Genomic DNA, 17620 nt, shown 5'->3' with positions numbered 1-17620 from the left:
GGTGAGATTCCATGGTGAATTTTTCTTTGTATGTGTCCTTAGAAAGGCAGTTTGACTTTAAGATTTCTTGATTGTCTGTGACTTGTCCTTGGTACTGTTGTGTTTGGGGTTTGAAGGAGGAAATTTGTGTAAGTTGAGTCTAAAGGATTCAGCATGGAACTCAAAGTAACAAAGGAGGTGAGTATTTCATGTTTATCTTTTCCAAGTATTATCTGAATTTGCTTTATTTCCCCCCAGGATTGTTTTTCCTATAAAGGTTCAAAGTTATGAGAGATGTTCCTCTTTTTTTCCCCCTGTAGTTGAATGTTCTGTCTCTCTCCTTTCCTGCACCCTCCCCCTTCCCAACTCCCTATGCATTTGTTGGCTCTACCATGCTCACATCCTTTTTGTCTCTGCAATTCTCACTTCTCATTTCTTGTTCATCTACCCATTCGACTTTCACGTTTTTACTGTCTTCCTTGATTTTTGTCTCTCTCCCCATTTGTCTTCACCTTGGATTACTCTTGTACACACTCTCCACTGTCTCTTCTGCATTCTCCCATTGGTGAAAATTTTTCTCTCTGCCCACAGTCACTGTCTGATTGTCCACCAGTTCTTTCTAAATGTCCTGGCGCTGAGTAAATGACATTGCTCGTTCCAGGGAATAGTATGCTTTAGAAGCTTACGTGCTTTCAACCCCTGCTGCTTTCTTTAATTATTCCATCTTCTAAGCATTTCTCATTCTGAGTGAGTTTGAGAGTGCTGTTGAGGGAAGTAGGATAGAAAATACCTCTACGGAGGACAGAATAGTTCCCTGGTTTTGAGGCTGTTCATCCTTCTGAAAAATAGTTGAGCTAAGCATGTGTTTTATTTCCCGCCTATCCCCCCCCCCTTTTTTTTTTTTTTTTGCTATGTTTATCTTAAAGGAGTTGGAGAAAGAGGAACAAGGTGGTCATAAGTACTTTATAAGAAATGTAGATCGTTCATTTGAGAATGCAGTGACTCGTTCCTAACTTTGCTCCGCCTTATCCTGCCACCAGCCGCGCGGGGTGGCTCACTGGTCCTGCAATGCTGGGGCCAGTCTGCGGCCGGGGAGCAGCTGACAGCCAGCGCCCGGCGCGCCACAGCCAGCAGCCGCCCCCACCTGCCGCCCAGCGCCGGCCCCGCCCCCCGGGCGGAGGAGCCCACGGGCTGGGCGTGCGGCCAGGCACGCCCCCCACGGCGCGCGGGCCAGTAGGATGGGCGCGGGGCCGGGCCTCCGCCGTGCGGGCAGCGGGAGGCGAGGCCGGAGGCGGGGGGGGCGGGGCGGCCGGGGGCGGGGGTGGGCGGGGCGGCCGGGGGCGGGGTGGGCGGGGCGGCCGGGGGCGGGGGTGGGCGGGGCGGCCGCTGCCGGCGCGGTCGTGGCGGTAGCTGCAGGGGCGTCCGCGGGCCGTGGGGGATGGGGGCGGCGAGCTGCGGCCCGTGGCGGCTGCTGCTGAGGCGGCCGCGGCCGTGAGTGTGACGCGGGCGTCCGCGACCGGCGCGGGATGGAGCCCCGCGGTGAGTGTGGCGGCGGGGCTCGCTCGGCCGGGGCGGCGGGGCTCCGCCGGGGTCGCCCGCGGGGGCCGCCCGCGAGGTGCCGTCCAGGGTCCGGAGGTCACGCGGCTGACCCGGGCCGGGCGACTGCGGGCTGCGCGGAGGGCGGCGCCCTCGGGCCGGGTGGTCGCGGCTCCGCGCCGCGGGGAGGGTCGGGCGGGCGAGCGCGGCGGGGCCGCGGGGAGCGCGGGGCTGTGACCTGAGGCGACGGCGACGCTGGCACCGCGGCGAGCGGCGCCCCCGGCCCGGGCACTGTCCCCGCAGCGCTCCACGGCTTAGCTCGTCAGCCTCTCGTGGGTCCTTGATTTAACTCCCTTGCACGGGGGGACGAGTTGAACACCGACCCGAGCGCGGCGCCGGTCAGCAGCTGCGTGCGGGCGGTTTACCCCGCAGTCCGCCGCGGCCGCGGCCCGGCGCTGCCCCAACAGGGTCTCATTCCTGAGCTCGCTGAGGATTTCCGCGGTACATTGTTTCTCCGGTCTGTGTTTTTGGACTGAGGAGCGGCGTTTCCTTCCGAGGCCGCCTCCTTGGTAATGGTTTTTCCTAATTCCGTTGTGGACGTGTTTGGAGAGTGAGGGGGGCGGGGCGGGGGCTCTGCTTTTTAAAATCTCCTTTTGACGGGTGAGCCAAGTCTGAGAATTTTCAAACTGGAGCCCTCGTGACTGACAAGCCTCGTGTTTCCATCTTTATAGTTTTCCCCTCTTCCTCCAGAAGAAATTGAACTCACACCTTTTCGGAGGGCAAGGCTGCTAACTGCTCAAGGCGCGAACTAGGAGCCCCTTCCCGTTCCTCCTTCTGTCTTCTTGACTATCTTTTCCGCCCCATCATTGCCTGCTCCCCTTTTTGGTCGCTCTGTATTTGAACTCTAGCATGTGGAATATGCTCTTTGGCACGGGGTAGTTGTGACTGGTCAGGGGGGAGCCCTGTCTGTGAGGAATGCTAGACATTCTGCAAGGGTGGGAGGTTGGGCAGCTTCCTCTTTTTCCTAAGTGCTGGGTTCTACTGCGCAGGAACGAAGAGCGGTGTAATGCATACATTTCTTTCGAAATTACAGTTACTCGATTATTATTGAAAAGTTTTTGACGTGCTGTTACTCTTTTTTTGTGGGGGAAAGCCTTTTAAAAATATAATCAAACATCTCCAGGATGAATTTTTCACATTTTTAAAAAGCATTAGAGTAGATTTTTATCAAATCAGAAAGTGTGCCAAGAAAGTAGACGTCTGAAATATCTGACAATGTTTTTTCTGAGGTAGAAGTAGAAGATGGCAATTATAAGTACGGTTATCTGGGGCCAGTTTTATACTTTAATTAGGCAGCCCAATGCCTAAAATGAAAATGATGATGCATTTAGGAATGGGGAGCTGGGTATTTGATTTAACACTGTTGCTGAAGTTTTGGAAAAGCCTTGTTTCTGGGTGTGGAGAAGATTGTATTCAGTTTTCTAATGCACCTATTACCCAGAATCTAGAACATAACAGAGGAAGTGGAGAAAACATTTTTAAGTATTGATGGTTTGGAGTTGGAAGGCACACATGGAGAATTTCACAAATACTTTGCTCAACAATCTGTTTGCACAGTTCAAACTTCACTTGGAAGCCAGTTAGTCGGTTTCCATGGAGTAAGTTTAGTTTCTGGACGTTTCCAGTCCTATGTTTCTTGTTCACAATCTATAGATATATTGTAGTGGAGTCACATCTTGTAGATTCAGAAACAATTTTCCATGATAAACCACTGCTGGTTACAATAGCTAACATTTTGAGTCACAATGATGAACCAGGCACTGTACTAACTGCTTTTCATATTATTTCATTTTATTAAATTGCCAGTTGCGGTCTGTTCATAATTACATTTTCTGTTACCACCAACCAAAGAAATTTTTTTGGCATTTGTGCAAGTAGTGTATATGATTTTGAAAAGTGTATATATTCCAGACTTTCTCATAAAGCTCAGTTTCATGCAAGTTTGGATTATCTGTGCTATTTAAGATTTTTTTATATTCCGTTTTTCATTTTGAAATATGAAAGGTTGTAAAGTATGTATCACAAATTTAGTACATTAATCACCATAATGCTGCCTAAAGATAGAGTAAAAACCTTTTTACTTCTCCACCATTTTTGTTTTTTTATGGATTTTTCTTAGCTTTGACTAAAAATGCTTATGCATTTTTTAAACACTTTTAACAACTCTGGGTTACTAATTTGACCTGGTTACTTAAATTCTTTTTGCTGAGGCAGGTGAATTATTTTATTTGGAAGTTATGATATATGTGATAATTTTATAACCATCTATTACCAGTGACAGTGACCAGTTCCTTAATATAGTAAACTAAAAGCCATCAAAATTAATCACTGACTTTTGAGGTAAGTTGCAAAACTGAAAATGTTAGGTTAGTCTTCTCAATTAGGATTTGTAGAAGAGCTGCCCAAATAATGCCCTTGAGTATTTTGTTTTTGTTGGAGGGGGGGAAGACTTAGGTATAATAGTAGTGCTAAAAAAATAGTGCTCAAAATATTGCCTTAGATTTATTTTGGGAATTTTCTACATATTTGAGGATTAATGTCATAGAGGTTTAAAACAAGTTTTAGTATAGAAATAACATTTTTCATAAATTACTGAAGATTAACAAGAATATGGAATAAAGGAACTTTGAAAGCTGTTAGAGACATGTTGGAAGCACTTTATTTAATAATCAGAAACAGAAACAATAATAAAATTCCAACTTTGATTTCAGTCATTGCCTTCAGCAACTTCATTTGCTTGATTTTTCTTGAAATTTTTAAGTGAACCATTTTTGTTTCTATTAAAATTGATTGAAAATAAACCCATTATTCATTCTATAAATTTATTATTCATTCTGCAAATCGTCTTGAGTAGTTCATCTTTAATAAACCAAGCTCTGTTCTGTGAGTGGAGAAAACTCGGTTAGCTAACAGACATGGTCTTGATTTCCTTGAGATATAATCTAGATAGGAAGATACAAATCATCTATTCGAACTTTGATAATTGCAATGATGAAAAGTATAAGATGCTATCTATATATACAACATCAAATAGGAGATTCTGCTCTAGTTTGTTGGTGGTTTTGGGTTGGATTGGCCAAGGAAGGTGTCTTTGAAGAATTAGTTTTTGAACTGAATCAGAATGAATAAATGAAGGGGGAGGGTCGTCCAGCAAGTGGGACTGCTTATAGACAGGACCTGAGTCTAACAATCTTTTTCATTATGAGTATGAAACCAATTTGGTGGGTTGCAACCATCATTGTAAAAAATGAAGTGGGATAACATAGGAAATATCTGAGTTCAACACTTGGCTTGTTGGTCAGAATCTGTTTTAAGTTTTAATGCATTCCTGTACACACCTGATATACATATAGTAGCTCAGACAAGAGCTGATGATAATAGTTCACTTAGTGTGATAGTAGAGACAAGTGGTTGAAGAGCTGTGGATTAGGAAGAAGGAAAACCAGTGGAGTCCAGTGAGCTTTAGGAAAGAGTAAATGATAAGGTAATATATCTTATGTATCATCCAGAAATGAATATTTCAAAAGCTTTCTACTGTAAATTTTATAGATATTAGTAGCTCTACCATTTTGAAACTATCCAAACATTTGAGACAAAGTATTTGAAAAATGTTTTAGTGATAGTGCTTGAACTAATTTAATTCCTCCAGTCATTTCCTTTTTGATTTCAAGAGATACAAGCAAAATTAGGATTATTACATCTGGAAAGATTAAAGATGAGGGTACAGAAGAAACAGATTAAGATTTTCTTGAGTTCCACCTATGAGCCAGGACCTGGTGTTTTAACATATGACATTGGTAAATTTTGTCTTCCCCTTTAAACCTCCTACAAGCCTGTTTGCAGATTGTACAGGTCACATGTTTAGTTAAGTATTTAGCCAGGATCCACATCTAAGTCTTTCTCATTCCCAAACGTGGTGTTTTTACTATATCATCCTGAAATACCAAAAATTTATTTCAATAATCATACATTTATTTGTCCAACCAAGGTATGTCAGATTAGTAGACAATCTTAGAACTTGTTTTTAACAAAGTTAAAAACTTGACAACTCATCAGTGTGTGTTTGTACACATGCATGTGTTGCTGAGAATTAATTGTAATTGAACTTCTTTTATGTGCTGGACACTTCCATACTATTTCATTTAATACTGACAATAACTCCATGAGATAGGTATTGTCAAGATGTTACCCTTATTTTATAAAGGAGCATGCCAAGGAAGAGACGATTGCCACCTTGTCAGATCATACATAGTACGTGGTGGGAGGGAGTTCGAAAGCAGATCTTTCTTTTTTCAGAGCTCATATTTCATCTTTATTTTTGATGTTGTTATCACTGAGGGAGAATATGTCCTTCTACAAAGTGACATTTCAGAACAACTTTTACTTACTATTAAAAAATCTCTGCTAGTTAAGAGAACATTAGTAAGAATGTGGATTTTGGCAACAAGGCAGATACCGGGTTAAGTGTGAGTCCATCATTTATCAGCTGAGAGTTTAGACAAGTTATTTAACCTTTAAACTTCAGTTTCCTCACTGTGACATAAAGAGAATGATAGTTTGCACATCATAGAGTTATCAAGGTTACTGACACTTAATAAATGGAAGCTGCTTGTTGTTTTTAATGGAATGTTGGGGTGGGCTCTGGGCTATTTGTGAAAAAGCTATTATGTTTCCCCTTGTTGATGTAGTATTTGTGTTTCTTTCTTTTTTTTTTTTTTTCTTGCCCCCTTAAGGATTTCAGTTTATCTGACTGCTATATGAAAGGATGATTGCTCACAAACAGAAAAAGACAAAGAAAAAACGTGTTTGGGCATCAGGCCAGTTCTCTACTGATGTTACAACTTCTGAAATGGGGCTCAAATCCATAAGTTCCAACTCCATTTTTGATCCGGATTACATCAAGGAGTTGGTGAATGATATCAGGAAGTTCTCCCATATGTTACTATATTTGAAAGAAGCTATTCTTTCAGGTTTGTCATTTCTTTTCTCTTAGTATTTTTACTGGGTAGTTTGTAAAATTTTAAATGCCATCCTAGCTATAGATAAGTGTGTACACAGTGGTAGGAACAGGGTATCCTGCTTTAGTTATTTCATGACTTTTTTCCCCTCAAATGTTTGATGTTTACAGTGTAAATAAACATTATAATCAGATACAGTGCCATACATAAAAGAAACTTCGGTAAATGTGAACGAACAAAAATTACAAACAATTGGAAATTAGTCCTTGATTCTTTGTAGTTAGGCCCATTTGACAGAGGAAAAATTTAGATCATTGGAGTTTTTACATTCTGTTCCTAATAACCAGTGCATTTATTAGTCTTTAATAAGCAGAGTAATGTTTATAATTTACATTGTTGACACTTCTACCTAGATTCTGTTTTCTGTGTTGTTTCTAAAACATAATCTAAAATTACTGCATTTGAGTGAATTTTTCTCAAAAATCAGACTCTGTTCTGCTGTTCTATAAACTCTTAAGTTAAGGGATAAGCATCTCTTCCCTGTCTAGTTAGAAATGGATAATGGAATGCAAGGCTTGAGTCTCCTAAAATAAAGGGTTATATCTGCACTCCTTGATTAGTTAAGTCTTTCAACTTTTAGTGCCTCTTGTGTATCCAAATTTGATGGCAATGATAATTATGAAGTTACAGCTCCTATTATTTTGAGATTAAGTAGCAGTTCATTTCCATGTGCATAATGATATGATTGCTATGGAAAATGAAGATTCCTAGTGTGTATGAGACCTCTTGAGGTTTCAGAGACATAAAATTTCAATAAATATTTTGTACGTGTGTAAGTTAAATATTCAGTTTCTGATATACTTCTGAAAAACAAATTAAACCACATCTCGTACTTTTACTGAATACTGTTTTTTGAAGAGTTTATTTTCTAAGGTGACTGTAATTATCAGGTTGAAATGCAAAAAGTAACTATACTTGATGTATAGCCTCAATTTCAGTTTTTAAATTTTTCTTAAAATGACAATCACATGACAGTCATGTTGCCTACATTCTGTTCATTTCAATAACTTGATTTTAAGGTCTAATTATGGATGATTAATAATAATAAAATTATCCTGTTATTGTGGAGAGATATTTTATTTATTTATTTAAAAACATTTGTTTATTTATTTATACAAACACTGGGTACAGTTAGAAGCACGGGAGGGTGAGAGAATTCACCAGAGCCAGAGCAGGGAACAGAACAGGCAGACTGATGAAATACACTGCTGAGGGGAGCAGTGGATGTGGCATGAGAGGTCTGCGTGCCATGTAGGACCCTCACCGGTTGCTGGGGATCCATCCGGTGCTGCAGAGGCTGCAGGCAGCTTTGCAGCCCAGCACTCAACCGCTGTGCCACAAGGGGAGGCCCTGGAAAGATATTTTAAATACACTAAGTATTATACTGCTAACAGATTTCTTACTAAAATAACAGACATGCCACTTGTTTAAAGAAGCATAGCTTTTTAATAAAGACTTGTTCTTAATTAGGATAATTGTTTTAAATTTGTCTTTTAATTTAATTACAGTAAAACTTATTCTTTTTGATGTATAGTTAATTAACTGGATTAATTTTTCAAGTGAACTTTAAATAACCAACTAATTTAGGGCAAAATCTTATTTTAATGTATTAAAATAAAGTTTTCATTAATATTAATATTTTTTGTTAGGATTTCTGTTTTTGTTTGCCCTTGGAGGTTTATATTATTTAAAATCATCTCGTATACTTATCCTTTATTTCACAGATTAAAAATGATGGTAATTTAAAACAAGTCATTTTTTTATCACCACTGTTTTACTGAGTTTTAATTTCTTAAATAATTCAGAGATTAGGAAGGAAATGGTAATTGAGAAAAGACAGAAGTGGTAGTAAGTATAAGACAGCAAATGGAGATACACCTTGAGATAAAAGGATGCATATGGAAATATGTTTTTAACTGAAACTTAGTATTAAAAATATTTTAATAAAATCAGTACTTCAGGTTTTAAATAGTTGTATCACTAATAATAAAAATGCTTGCTACTTATGACTAGTAAATTAATTTTAAAATACAAAAATATTTGTATGATAAACTTTTATTAGTAAACAGTGACCAGAGAATTTTTATTATTTACCTTTTGATTGATTTTATTTATTTTTTTAAAGATTATTTATTTATGCATATAAGAACTGGGGTACAGGCCAGAGGTGCAGGGCATGTGAGGATTCACCAGAGACAGAGTGGGGAACAAAACAGGCAGATGGACTGAAATACACTGCTGAGGGGAGCTGCAGGTGAGATAAGAGAGGTCTGCTGCATCATGTGGGTCTCTCCCTAGCCAGCCATGTATCCAGCTGGTGCTGCAGAGGCTGCAGATAGCTTCACAGTGCTGTACTTAACCCCTTGCACCACCAAGGAGGCCCTTTGATTGATTTTAATATTCTTTGTTCTTCAGGGGGCCTCCCCTGGTGGCGCAGCGGTTGAGCCCTGGGCTGTAGGGCTGCCTGCAGCCTCTGCAGCACCGGTTCATTCCGGCCGCCAGCGAGGGTCCCACATGGCACGCAAACCTCTCCTGCTGCATCTGCTGCTCCCCTCAGCAGTATACTTAATCAGTCTGCCTGTTCTGCTCTCCGCTCTGGGTCTGGTGAATTCTCTTACCCTCCCGCACTTCTGACTGTACCCAGTGCTTGTATAAATAAATAAATAAATCTTTTAAAAAAAGGTTTAAAAAAAAGTATGTATGTATGTATTCCATCTCATAATAAATCTTGGATTTAACAAGTATTTAATATCTTTGGATCACTATTATAAAGATTTGGAAATATACTCTGATATTGAAATACTCTGAGATCGATTTTTGTTTTTGTTTTTTCCCTTAAACAGGTAGTATTTACAAACATAAATCAACTTCATTACAAAATGTGAGGGAGATGATCTATAATGACAGGCTTTATTTAATTTTGATCATAATTTTCAGGTTCTTAGATTATCAGACTATTTCTTGTTAATGAAATTGTTGTTACAAGAATAATAATGAAATGCAATCTTCAAGAAACAGGTAAAAAGTTAAAAATTCTATTACCACTATTTAAAGTGGTATTTTTATGTATGTTCCTGTAGACAGTTGTCATGCGTTTTTCCATCCAGGTTTTGAGAAATACCCTGGAACATATGTTCTTCTTTAGTACCACCATAATTGTAAACTGGCCAGACAGCAAAGATAAAACTTTCTTGAATTTTTTTTCTTTTTGAGAGAGCCTTCTCTCAAAAATTTTGTCAGTGGCTTTGCCATTGTTTTGTCTTTTGCATCCTTAAGAGGAAGGATGCCGGCTTTTTGTATTACTGCCTTTTAATTCATGTTAGTTGGTGATTGAAAAGCTAAAAGGCTACCTTTAAAGAATATAGAATGTATGTGTACAATTAGATCACCATTTGATGTAATCCAGGTACCCATCATGAGGCAATATGTGCAAAATCATTTGACTGTTGCTTCAGGTGTTCAATCATATTATTGAGGTTAGGCTTAGATTAATAGCTGTTGATTGTTTTATAGACATATTTTCCTTTCCTTGAACTAATTACAGAAATAATACATAATTGTTTAAGATGCTTCACATTTTATAAGGTAGTTTTACTTATAGACAATAATCACACAATCCCCACAGAAGCAAGTATTTCAGCCACATTTCACAGATGAGTTGTATGTGTAACTTAGATTATGTTATTTCATTAATCTTTTATTGCTGATAAAGTGTGACTTCATTTGGAACCCAGAGGTCATAAAGACAGAATGGTGTGTTCTTTCTGTGTTTTCCTAACTGCTTCACATTGCAGGCATTCAAAACTCGCTGCTTTGTTTTCATTAGCTAATTTTGTTTTCCACGGGGATTATGTCGACTTGCATGATTCAATATGGTAGCCTTCAGTGGGTATTTTAATTTAGTTAAATTGAAAATTTAGCTCATCAGTTGGGGTAGCCACATTTCAAGTCCTTATTTGCCATATGTGACTATTGGATACCATAATGGACAGTGAAGTTGCAAAGATTTCCATCATTGACCTTTCTTTTGGACAATGGTAATACAGACATTTGGCCTTTATCAGTCTTGAGAATATGGAAATGAATTCTTGAGCTGTAAGTATTTTTGATTTCTTAAAAAGAAACCTAGAAAAAGTTATCATTGAAGCAAATTTAAGAAAATTTAACCTAGAAATAGGTGGAATCCCTTTCCTTAAATTGCCTTTGGAGTGTGTAGTTTTCATGCCCTTCCTCAATTTGAACACCAGTTCATCTGTTTCCAGCCTGTTTATAATTTGGTTGAATTGATAGTGAGAGTGACAAAAAGAGCTCTGGGAAGAGAATCACATATATGATATAGGTTATAGGCCTGGTTCTCTACTGAGTGGTTTGGATTATGGCATGTCAGTTAATAAATAGTTAAGAATGATGGGCCTCCCTTGGTGGCGCAGCGGTTGAGCACTGGGTTGCGAGGCTGCCCAGTCTCTGCAGCGCCAGTTTGATCCCCGGCCACAGGCGAGGGTCCCACAAAAAATAAAAAAAAAAGAATGAGGTGCATTCATCAGATACTGTTTGTCTTAACACTTCTGAGATTCAACATTTTATTGGAGTTGGAGATTTTGCGTTGTTCTGAATACTGAAAGTTCAAACCTAAAGAAGACATCTATTAAGTATTTGTTTTCAAATTGTATAATGCATTTAGAGGACATTCATCTCCCACCAGTTTATAGGATTTCTTGAATGTGAGTTTTATGATAACTATTTTACGTGTGGTTTTGTGAAATTTCACAAGTGAGAATGTGAAGCTCATATGCAAAAGTTGATGAGGAACTGTTTATAGAAAATAAGTGCCTGCCAAAGAGTTCTGTGTTCCTATCAGTTGACTCTAATATTTTGCTTTATAAATAAAAATGGAGAGCTTCATGTGGGACTTAGGACTGTGAAATACTTGCTTTGATAGGGTAAGAGATAGTTTGTTGATACTTTATCCACTTCATCCTGCTTCTAGGAGTAGGTTACTTTAGTTAGTAGCAAATGTGAAATTTTACATCTCTGTTCAGTATTGTTTAGATACATTATTAAAAATTGCATGGGCAAATTTTTTTTTTAAAGATTGATTTATTTATACATTCAAGAGCTGGGGTGTAGGCCAGAGGTGTGGGGAGAGGCGGGGATGTGAGAGGATTCACCAGAGACAGAGTGGGGAGCAGAACAGGTGGATTGACTGAAATACACTACTGAGGGAGCAGCAGGTGAGACAGGAGAGGTCTGCTGTGCCATGTGGGTCAGCTCCCTGACCGGGGATTGAACTCTTGCTGCAGTGGCTGCAGATAACTTCATAGTGCTGAGACTTACTCCCTTGTGCCACCAGGGAGGCCTTGTATCTTATTTTAATATGCTGGAGACACTCAATTATGCATATGTCCTCAGTGTTTAATTATGACACTGCAGAGTAATACCAATAGTAACGATCCTTAATTCCAGATAAGATTCATAAATGTTTTCTAGCTTATACAATAATCTTAAAGTGTGTCTTTGTGACATACCTCCCCATTCCCAGGTAGAATACCATGGAAGCTCGGAAGTAGGGAAGTTCAAAAGTGCAAGCATTTTTTTTTTAACTATTTTTTTTTAATTTAAATAATAAATTTTATTTTTATATTCCCCCATACAATTGCAAACGCCCCATTCTGACCCCAATCCCTCCCCTCCCGCTCCCCACCCCCCAAAAAGTGTCTCTGGTTCATAGTTTTTTGTTGATTTTGATTTTCACTTTCTTATATTCATTTTCCTGGTCCCTTATTTAAGTTTTCTAGATTCCTGCTATGAGTGAGACCATCCGGTATTTTTCTTTTTCTTTTTGGCTTATTTCGCTGAGCATGATCCCTTCCAACGCCATCCATGTTGCTGCAAATTGCATGTGTCTATCTTTTTTGAATGCTGAGTAATATTCCATGGTGTATATGTACCACATCTTCTTGATCCAGTCATCTATTTTTGGGCATTTGGGCTGTTTCCAAAGCTTAGCTATTGTAAATAGTGCTGCTATAAACATAGGGGTGCAGGTGTTCTTTGGAATTGATGTTTCTGTGTCCTTTGGGTAAATACCTAGGAGTGGAATTGCTGGATCATATGGAAGCTCTATGTTTAGTAGGTCCAGAAATCTCCACACAGCTCTCCATAGTGGTTGGACCAGTTAGTGCAAGCATTTTTAATTGAGCTGGAGAGAATAGAGCAAATTAATTAATATTTGCTGGTACTCCATTTTGCAAAGTTTTCATTGCCATTATAAAATATAATTGCAGGAAAATCAGTTGTCAAATTCTTCTTACACACAGCCTTTTGATTATAGAAAACCATTTTAAAGTGGATTTTAATAAAAATTACTGTTAGTATGGTAGTGCTTTGTTTTTCTGTTTTGTTTAATTAGACGAGATATGAAGAAAAAACTAATCAGTGTCAAATAAAGTAGTTAGCTCTCTAAAAAAAAGCTTTCTAATTTAACAGTATATCATTTTTATTTTGTAAAAACATAAAAGTGATAGCTTCTGATGAATTCTGTGTCCTAAATTTGACAGAACTATATTTAGAAGAGGTTATGTTAACTTTCCAAAGCAAATCTTATTGAAGAAAAGGAGTTAAAGTTTAGTAGCATTAAATAATGTTTTGTTTGTGAGAGGAAATTCTGTCTAAATTTTCATTTTTAATTGAAATCCTGTTTTATAGATTCACCCAATTTTTACCAGGCTATGTAAATTTAGTTCACTGAATGCTAATTTTATCATTGCTACCTGGCTGCAGGTTCTACAATGTGGTAGAAATTTTGAATTGTTACAAACATTAAGTTGCTAGTTTCACTGCAGAATTGAGGCTGGGGGTGGGTAGGGAGTGGGAGAGGGGTTGTTTAGAGGAGGAGTTGAGATAAAGGGGGGAGGAGACCCCAAAAGTCTATGGTAAAAGCACTATAGATGCTTTGGTGTGGTGTGGTAACATTCACCTGAAGAGGTGTGAACCTATTCCCATAAATTACATACAATGTTGCAAAGCAATATTACCTCAATAAAACAAAAAAATAAAATGCTTCATTTGTAGTTTCAAAAAAAAAAAAAAAAAAAGAAATTGCTAGTCTCAGATATTTCCTTCTGCTGTTTTTAGGAAATAAACCTCTCTGGAAGCGATTTCTAATGGGTATCACAAAGGAGAAATTAATGTAAATGTTAATAGATTGTGACTTACTACCTAGGAGGTGCCAAGTGGATCTTTGTGGAATGAGGTATAGGTGTGAAGTGCACATGTGCCAGTTCTTAGGAAAGTGCTTTCCCTTTCTGCCCATGTCTATAAACGGTTTACATAGTTTAACACATTTATAGTAGTAACTGGTATATTTGATTGGAGTTAAAGCCTATTAAATCACAGATTGTAGAATACCCTCAGGTGGAATCCCCACTATGTGCCTTGCTAATTGTTTGTAGTCTTAGGCAAGTTTATTTACCATCTCTGTGCCTCAGTTGCTACATCTGTTAAAAGGGGATTATAGAACCTACATCACTGGGAAGTGAAGATTAAATGAGTTCATATGTGTAAAACTCATAATAAATATTTTTAAATGTCAGCTATTATTATTTTACAATCCCCAAGTGACTGGGGTTTGTGAGTGAGTGTTCAGAATTCACTTTTATCCTGTAAATTCAGAATACATTACAGCAAAAAAAAATAAATAAATGAAGTGAGTTTCCTAGAGATAAGTTTTGAAACTTTTTCCTTCTTGTTGTTTTCATTGTTTTCCCAGAGAGGCAAGCTGAATTAACAAGACATTTTAAAAATTGTCAGTTTTTTTTTTTTTTTAATCAAGGAAAACACCATGATTTTTTCATTTATTTACTTAAGCATTTCCATGAAGTGTTTGCAATATAAACACTGTGGTATTGTGTTAATGCATGAGAACCAAAAAGTAGAGCTGGCTAATCTGTTTTCTCTTGATAAGAAGAATAAAACAGAAAAGAAATGGCACAAATGAGTGAAACATTAAATTAAAATCCGGCTTACCATATTACATGAAAGGTAGATAATCAAGCAAAGGTTTGCATACAGGAGTTTTACTGTTCTAGATTGCTAGTGTTAAGACTTTGGTTTGAACATTTATTCACATATATAATATTTTTGTGCAATATTAATTAAATTTCATTGCATTTACAATGTAGCAGCCATGATAAAATTTTTTGTCTTATATGATTAAATTAAGTGCTTTAACTTGATAGGTATATAGCCTTCATTATGTTTTATTTCCAAGTTACTTATGAATTTAGATTTTAAGTATAAAATGAAACTGAAACAACTTTAATGTCTCTTTTATTAGCCAAGATAGTGTGGGATCTTGCTATAAGTACGTTTGTTATTGAACGCAATTCTGTGTGAGACAGTTTTCAAAGGTATATAGTTTGAACGGCTTACAGATTTATAATAATAATAGCAGCTGTTTTGTGTCTTTTAATTTATTTGATGTTCCTTATGAGGAAACTAGAATAAGTATTCTTATTTATTCCATTTTACTGATGGTGAATCTGAGATCAGAGAAGCTAAGCGTTTGTGTATGATCATTTCCAGGAAATGGGAGATCAAGCACTGGGAACTTTTTAAAGTTTCTTGATTAAAATGTATTGTTTTCTACCTACCAATCAGCCACATTTTCTGTATTGGGGAAGAACAGTTACTGCCTCTTTTGCTTTGTTGCCTGTGATACAAGGTTGAGGATATTTAGTAATAGTGTTGGAGTTACTTAAAACTTTAAGTTAAATTTCCAGTGAAAGAGATTCTTTTGCTTCATAAAAATAATTTGATATAACTTTATTCTTTTATAAGGGAAATAGAACATTTGATAAAAATGGAACTTTTTTTTAACCACTAATGAAACACGATTAAAATCTTGGTAATTTATAAAGCCCCACCTTAAATATTATCAGAATATACTGATATCCTAGCAGTTGATTCTTCTACTCAAAATAGAAGAAAGTTTATGAATCTTTGCAATTAACATTTCATTTATTTGTATTCATTTACATTGATTTCTAGGCTTCAGAAGTATATTCAGTCACAGGACATGGGAATTGTTTGTGGGCTAACTTTAGGCTTTTCTGAGTTATTGCTTATCTGAATTTTTTACTAAAATAATTCAGTTACTGTTTTTCACTATTTTGATTTGGAACATCATCAGTATCACAAGGGTTTCCTTGTGGAAAAAAGATTTCAATTTGGTAAAATATTACTGAATATTTTCCTGCAATTTTTAAAGAAAAACTATAGCAGGGTTTCTCAGGACTCCTTATATTGTTAAAAATTATTGAGGATCCCAAAGAGTTTTTGTTTAGGTTGCCATTTATTGTGTTAGAAATTGAAACTAAGAACATTGAAAATCATTGAATAATTTTGAAATATACTTATTTCAACATATTTAATTTCTCTGACTGTGAAAACGCTAGAATTTATTACTTTGGCTTATTTAGGTATCAATGCCGTTAGAATTTTGTAGTTCTTACTTAAAATCCAAAGCAAACTTTGAATATTGATAATTAATTGTTGACACTCAAAAGTCAAACTCTTTTGGCCTGAGACCTCAAAATATGGGTCCCTAGGTATATTCATATTTGTAGATTATATTGTGAAAATATCAATAGGAATAGAAATGACTGACTTTCCCTTTCTCTTGTTTTCTAAGGCTAACAGTTTAGGTCTCAAAGAGAGTACAGTATAGTGCTTTATAGTACTAGATAATCATTTAACTTTGGTTTTGATAAGTAGGCAGAAGTATTACCATAAAATGCAGAACTGTGGAAAATGTAATTGTTAGTTCTTGCAACTATTAAAATTGTATTTTTCCCCAGAAAGTTCTTCTATTTTGAAGTTACAGTTCCATTTCAGACCTAACTTCCGTTATTAACCTATTTCTACTGCTGCATAAATTAATTGTGAAAATAGTTACAAAACATATGGAAGGCTTACCATATTCACTCACTGTTGTGCTTTATGTGTTTTTTTTTTTAAAGATTTATTTAAAAAAAAATGAACAGGCCAGAGATGGGGGGTGGGCAGGGGGAGCGCTGAGAAGATTCACGAGAGACAGAGTGGGGAACAGAACAGGCAGATTGGCTGAAATACACTGCTGAGGGGAGCAGCGGGCAAGTCAGGAGAGATCTGCTGTGCCATGTGGGTAGCTCCCTGGCTAGAGATTGAACTTGTGCTATAGTGGCTGCAGATAGCTTCACAGGTTGCATCTTAACCCCTTGTGCCACCAGGGAGGCCTGTGCTTTATGTGTTTTAACTCATTTAATTCAACAATTCTATGAACTAGCTACCATTATCTCTCTGTTTTCTATTATCCTGGAGTTGGGATTCAGATTTTATAGTCTGATTCTAGATGCTTCACTTTTATTAAAAATTTTTTTTCACAATTATGTTTGTTTAGGTAAAGTTGTTTTATACTGTTGTATCTGCTTTGGGGGTTATAGAGTCAAACATCTACAAAGGTTCAGACATTTACAAACATCTGCTTTGTGGGTTATAGGTTCAAACATCTACGCCAGGCCCACCACCAATGTAGAGGCTATGCTTTTAACCAACCAGTAAACAATATTGCCTCAATTTAGTGAAACTGCCAAACTAATACCCACAATTATAAGACAAATTAAACAGATAGTGACTCTTTAAGATAATAACTTTATTAGGCAGATAGCTGTATACTCACATTAAAGTGAATCTTTTAATTATAAAACTAATATATGCTTATAGGAAAAATTCAAACTACATAAAATTCTTAAAATCGTGTACCCATTTGTATTTCATTTTTAAATAGACTATCTTAAAAGCAGTTTTAGATTTACAGAAAAATAGAGTCCAGAGTTCCCAGATACTCCTATGTCCAGTTTCCCCTATGGCACCTTATATTAGTAAGATTGCAATTGTTAGAGCTGATGGACCAATGTTTTATAATAATGATACATTACATTATTTTATAATAATGATACATTATTATTCAGATTTCCATAAATTGGCCC

The 17620-nt window shown here is 37.4% G+C and overlaps 1 protein-coding gene across 3 annotated transcripts in view; it reads left to right on the top strand.

Moving 5' to 3' along the window:
• The first annotated feature begins 1447 nt into the window (after nt 1-1447).
• Nucleotides 1448-17620, top strand: part of ARHGAP29 (Rho GTPase activating protein 29) — a 58230-nt gene continuing 42057 nt past the window's right edge. Inside the window, exons 1-2 of one of the 3 annotated variants that reach the window (XM_037501243.2) lie at nt 1462-1518; nt 6309-6545. In XM_037501243.2, the coding sequence (XP_037357140.1) occupies nt 6341-6545 (205 nt within the window). In that variant the 5' untranslated portion in view covers nt 1462-1518; nt 6309-6340. Of the gene's footprint in view, nt 1519-2040; nt 2085-6308; nt 6546-17620 lie in introns of those variants that run through there. The other 2 variants (XM_037501244.2, XM_037501245.2) reach the window with 2 other exon arrangements.

This window comes from Talpa occidentalis, unplaced genomic scaffold (genome assembly GCF_014898055.3).
Source record: "Talpa occidentalis isolate TD23 unplaced genomic scaffold, MPIMG_talOcc4v2.1 talOcc4.9, whole genome shotgun sequence".
Classification (NCBI taxonomy): domain Eukaryota; kingdom Metazoa; phylum Chordata; class Mammalia; order Eulipotyphla; family Talpidae; genus Talpa; species Talpa occidentalis.
The sequence above is the reverse complement of the archived record's forward strand: the minus strand, read 5'-3'. Positions and strand labels throughout refer to the sequence as shown.